This window comes from Lolium perenne, chromosome 3, assembly GCF_019359855.2.
Source record: "Lolium perenne isolate Kyuss_39 chromosome 3, Kyuss_2.0, whole genome shotgun sequence".
NCBI lineage: Eukaryota > Viridiplantae > Streptophyta > Magnoliopsida > Poales > Poaceae > Lolium > Lolium perenne.
Window position 1 is genome coordinate 5655121 of NC_067246.2, and position 6000 is coordinate 5661120.

Consider the following 6000-nt stretch of genomic DNA (forward strand, 5'->3'; position numbering starts at 1 on the left):
GTAGTTGCCATGGCTTAACCTGAGCAAGTGTTTTTTACTTTGTTTTTTCTTAGTTCAAAATACAGATCAGTGAGATTGATGTATACAAGAATACAAGATAGTACACGGTGCGAAATTTCAGATTTACTTTCTAGCCGCTGAGATATAAAATTTTATTTGCAGATAGTACAAGGAAAATCCAGATTTTTAGGTTTTTTACATGCGCGCTATGCGCGATCAATTCTACAAGTATTACCTCCATCCTAAAATAAGTGTCTCACTTTCATCTAGATCCGGGTGTATCTAGACTCATTTTAATTGTAGATATATATCCGTATCTAGAAAAGGTTGGGACACTTATTAGTCAGGCAGCTAATGCTACTGATTGAACACGAGCATTTATCAGTTTCCTCTAAGATATGCATCTCTAATACCATGTAGCTTGGCAGCCACCTCCTGCATGTTGATGCGCTCACCTGGAGACGGCTTGGTGCAACAAAGGCCAATGTTCAGCATCGACATCAGAGAGTGGACACCTTTTCCCTTCATGGTTGCTGGAGTTTCTTGGCAAAGCTCCAACTCTTGTATCAGCTGAGGGTCGACTATCTCCATTATCCTATCAGGGAAGCTGAGTTCTGTAAACTTCACAATGGTCAATCCATCTTTAAACATTTCATCCGTTGGTCTTCTCCGAAGGAATAATTCGAGGAGGATGACACCAAAGCTGTAAACATCCGCGGCAGTTGAAACTTGACCACCCCCTGCATATTCTACAGGAGTTAATTCCACATTCACTAGTTAACATAAATGTAAAAAGAAATGTAGCAACCGAAGATATAGAAATAACGGCTATTACCTGGAGCAGCGTATCCGATCGTTCCCATTAGTCCAACCGAAGAAGAGTTTGGGTTACCAAGCGATAATGTAGTGAAATCAACTTGTTTTTTCCTCTCCAGAGCAATAAGCCAAATATGACCATAGCAAGTGAAACCATACTGGCTATTGGGATAACTACTTTGATCATGATATGTTCCTTGTGCCTAGTTGAATTTGAAGGCGTAATAGAACAAGCTAGTATGTGTAACTCCGATGCCCCACCACAAAGCCCCTTGTTTCCATCAAGCCACACAATAGTAGCATTCTTGAAAATCCCTTTTGTTGGTACCTCACCACTAAGATGGTTGAATGACAAATCTAGTTTCTCAAGAAGTTTTAAGTTGCCAAGAGATGCTGGTATTGACCCACTAAAGTTATTGGTAGAAAAATTCAAAACTCTGAGGCCGTTTATGTGCCCTAATGAAATGGGAATGCTTCCACTGAAAGTATTCGAGTCTAACCGGATGTCTTCTAAACTTTCACAGCCACCCAGAGTACTTGGAATAGTTCCGGATAGATTGTTTGATGAAAGCGCCAAATTTACGGGTTGTTTGGCATTGCCAATGTTGGTTGGAAGTTGCCCATCGAGGTTGTTGAAAGACAAATTAATTGCAATTATCGTTGGGAGTTTGAAGATCTCCATTGGCACCCTACCATGAAGAAGGTTGTTGGAAATGTCCATGTATTGAAGCATTGGAAAGTTTCCAAAGCTTGGTGGTATATGGCCAATAAACTGGTTCGAGTATAGATAGAGCCCTCCCAATTGAGACAAGTTTAACAAGGATGATGGTATGGCCCCCCGTAAAGAAGTTTGTTTCTAAAGCTACCAGCTGTAATTTTTTGAGAGTTCCAATCCACTCCGGAACCAGACCAGTAAATATGCAAAGGAATTTTCCGAAAAAATCGGAGCTTCTTTGAGTAAAATGTTTCCTAAGAATTTTAACGGGTTAATGTTTTTCTACGTGGGCTGCTTGATTCATAGGTTGAATCGTTTGCACTAGTTTTTGCAGAACATATTCCAACCAATCAAATGTCTTGGGAGAATATCTTCTATTTCATTGATGCAACCAACCAAATCAAAATCTAGTACTCCTCCAATCAAAATTAATTGACACGGTCATATACTATATCCCATCAAATACAAGTCTACTCAGGAGTTACCTCAAATAATTTGATCCAAAGAAGTACTCTACATCGGTTCCACAATATATCTAGTATAAATCTAGTCTCGAGATCCATCGATTAATTTGGGCCAGAGAAAGTATAATTCAACCGAGTTTGGCAATGAGTTCACATAATCAGTTTTTTCTGTTCATGTACATTTAGAACCCTTTGAATAAAATGCCACTCAAGAATCATACACACACACACACATTTCCGTCGTCGTGTATGGCGGATATGTCTCTTATCTCCCTTGACCCTATCCAGAGCACGGAGTTGTATTTTTCATTTTTTGAGGGAAGGGCATGGAGTTGTAACTGCGGGATGTTGGGCTAATTGGCCATATCCAGTTGGCTAGCTGAGCCTAGATTCAGGCGAATTTTTTTTAAATAATACACTTTTTAATATTAATTCCAGAAATAATATTCGTTTTTGGCTTATTTCAGAAATAATACACCGTCGGGGTCCGCTAACCCGAGTTTACAAAATCGGGGTCGGCGAACCCGAATTATCAGAGTCGGGGCAGTGGAACCCGATTTCTAGAAGAGCTCTGCTGCGGCGTGACAACAAAATATAAATCGGGGTAGTGGAACCCGATTTCAATTAATCGGGGTAGGTAAACCCGATTTTAGCTAATCGGGCCAGGTGAACCCGATTGCAATAAATCGGGATTCTTCAACCCGAGCACCAATTTTTCCCGCCTTTTTGCGTTCACACAGTTTCCCGCCCGCCCTTGCCGCCACTCCTTCCCGGCACCCTTCCCGCCAATCGTTGCCGCCACCATCTCCCGCCAGTTTTTCCCGCCACCATCTCCCGCGCTGGTGTCGAAATTTAGCCTATAAAAGCAGGCAGCGGTACTCTGGATTGCACAAGTTCTTGTATCTCTATCTTTGTGCTGTTTGCTCACTGTTAGCCATCATGAGTGTGCCGTGCTCTGACCCGGAGTTTAGGCCGGTGAAGGCGAAGGCTGCAAGTTTGCCCCCGGGTGTGACTGCGGAGCGGTGTTGGTGCGGCCGTCTTGCTAAGGTTAAGCAGGTGGAGGATTTCTCCGACTGGTTCGGGATGAAATTTTTCATGTGTGCGAGCTATGAGCATGATCCACCCCGTAGTTCAGCTTCGTCCTCCACCAGGCCGCCGGTATGTTTGGACATAATTTTATGTTGACATTAATTTATTTATGAATGTGATTTAATGTTATTATTTGTGTTGCAGTCTCCCCCGCCCCTATGCAAATGGTTTCACTGGATAGACACGGAGCAGCCGGATTGGGCGTGTCAGGAGGTTGAGGAGAAACACCGGCGTGCGTGGGCAACGTTCTTTGAGGAGGAGCGTTGGGAAAAGGTTCGTGCTAATGAAAAAGCAGAGCGAGAGAGACAGATACAGAAACTTAGGGCGGAACAAGCTCGTAATCGCGAGGTGAATCAGAAGAGGATGGATGATGAGGCTGCACGTAGGTTTGCAGAGGAAGAGGTGCGCAGGGAGGCTCGTGAAGCGGAGAGAAAGAGACTAAGGGAAAGAGCTGCTGAGGCGCAAGCGGCAGAAGAACGCGGCGACAAGTCTGGAAAATGGCCACGGTGGACGCAGGGAAAGTAGAGTTATGTGTCGTACTGGCAATGTATCTTAAATTCAGTTTTAGTTTGTCGTTGTATCTTAAATTCCGTTGTAGTGCTAAGCCGTATTTTAATTTCAGCTGCAATGTATCTTAATTTCAGTTGTAGTATTAATGTGAAATGAATTTGCCCCGAAAATGTTGTGTCAGAAATTTGGGCTCAATTGTTTGCCGCCACTTTTTCCCGCCCAATTTGTCCCGCTCAATGTTCCCGCCATTTATTCCCGCCCAAATCTGCCGCCAATCTTTCGCGCCCATTTTTTCCCGCTCACATCTTCCCGCCGAAAGTCATCCCTTGTAGCCTATAAATACCCCCACCGTTTTCTTGTCTTTCAGTGTAGCCTCTCAACAAGATGGATCCCCCTTATAAGAATCCCCCCCATCTTTTCAATGAATTCATGGCCGAATATCTTCTAGATAGTGCTCGCTATGTGATGAGGGAGAGTAAGATAGAGACATTCGAGGAGTTCATCAGTAGCGACGCCTTGCTCCGTAAGGTCGGTAGGAAATTTGAGACTTGGTCTTATGGATATCCAGTGAAGAAGATGCCTGCTCGTAGCCCACGGGAAATAAGGTGTGAGCTTATCAGGTTGAATGAGAAGTGGAAGTCACTAACATGGAAGAATGAAGAAGATAGGGAAAGGGATTTAAAATATCCCGAACGATGGGCGGCTGAGAGTGAAGCCGACGATGATATCTTCGAGCCTAGCACCAAGGGAAATATTCAATGTTAGGACTACATATTACGCGGTAATTAAGGCTTGATAAAATAAATGAAACTGTTACGAACCTGGAACTCGTGTAGCCACGCCTGACGAGGGCCGTGAGCCTCAAAAGAGATAGGCCCAATGCCCTCGCGAACACCAACGAAACGTGCATCCATGCTGTGCATCCATCCCACGGGTTCCTCCAATGGGCCGATGGGCTCACCAGCCAACGGAAGGCCCAGCAACATAGACACGTCCTCTAGAGTAGGAGCCATCTCACCCCAGCGAAAGTGGAAGGTGTGGGTCTCGGGCCTCCATCGATCCACTGCGAGGTGATCAAAGTAGCATCGTAGTTCAGACGCGAAACGTTCTCTCGGGCCTCCACTAATCGAGCGAAAGGTAGTAGTCCAGCCCACTTCAACCTGCAAAACAAATGATGAAAAAGGTAAAGCAAGGTCCAATTCGAAGGTAAATTTCAAATTAAAGCTAAAACACCTACCTGTCTTCCCACTGAGGGTGTATCATCCAGTTCTTCTTTGGAGTACGGGTCTGCAGTGGGTCGATGCTCTGCGGGTCGGACTCCAAGTGCGATGCACGATGTTTCTGATCAATCACTGGATCGAGCAACGGGCGGGCCGCCATATCTGCAGAAAGATATCAAAAATTGTTGCATTGTTCAAAGATGATACAAATTAAACCATTGATCACAAAGTTTACAAATTAAAGCATAGTTCATACAAAATTGAAATTAAAACATAGTTCAGAAATATTACAAATTGTACCATTGTTCAGACTAATATGGTTCACACGTACTACAACTTAAGCATAGTTTATAAATATTACAAATTTTCTACTGTCTCCCTCTAGTTCTTCCCCTCCCACGCCTTCCTCGGTTGCCTCGCCTTCCTCGGTTAGCCGCCGCAGCTGCACTTTGGGTAGAAAGTGGGACATAGGGGGTCCCCGTGTCCAAATTGGTTGCAGAGAAAACATTGCCTAGTTGGACCACCCGCTTCGCTTCATCCATATCATTTCTAATGCGCCTTGTCTCCGTCGACCTCTCGTTTGTACGCAATAACCTTGGGTCGGGGATGTACCGCCTTTCATTTGGTATCACCGTAGTAAAATTTCCCACAACTCGTATCCGACCATCTCGCCGGTCCAGTGTGCAGACAGCCTCTTTCGCGTAATATGGAGAGACGAAAGAGATTGAGTCCAGCCCTAGTTGTCTGGTAGCTGCCGGCCACATGGGAGCATGGAAGGTGAAGCAACCTCGGTTTGTTGCATGTGCAGCCACACGATGGCCATTCTTCATTTCCAATTCTGACCTCATGTGTTCTCACCGCATTCACACAACCAAACTTGTCGGTTGGTAAGCGCACCTCAAACCTCCTTTCCTGATTACCGATGGCCGTAACAGTGTGTGACATACCCTTCTCCATCTTGACATCCATATATTCCATAATGGCCTTACAAAGAAGGAGTGTTTGGATTCTCAAGCATATGCTTCAAAGCCAACTCCCGTCTCTCTTTGAAATAATTCATAGTGCCATATAAAATACCCTCCACAAGGGCTGTCAATGCAATGCCCTATTTCCCCTAAGCACGAAGTTGTATGACTCAGCTAGGTTGGTAGTCATCACACCATACCTAGCTCCATGTGTGTCATGC

The 6000-nt window shown here is 44.6% G+C and overlaps 1 protein-coding gene across 1 annotated transcript; it reads right to left on the reverse strand.

Annotated features, from left to right (window-relative positions):
* Window positions 1-381: 381 nt before the first annotated feature.
* Window positions 382-863, reverse strand: LOC127325609 (putative receptor-like protein kinase At3g47110). Its single transcript, XM_051352420.1, has 2 exons — window positions 836-863; window positions 382-749 (listed from the first exon to the last, which is right to left on the reverse strand). The coding sequence occupies exons 1-2, from the start codon at window positions 861-863 to the stop codon at window positions 382-384; spliced, it is 396 nt and encodes a 131-aa protein (XP_051208380.1).
* Between the last annotated feature and the right edge of the window lie 5137 nt (window positions 864-6000).

Coding starts and splice junctions, on each gene's coding strand:
- LOC127325609 (XM_051352420.1), bottom strand. CDS start 863: ATGGGAACGATCGGATACGCTGCTCCAG. Junction 750..835: donor GATCGGATACGCTGCTCCAG/GTAATAGCCGTT, acceptor TAACTCCTGTAG/AATATGCAGGGGGTGGTCAA.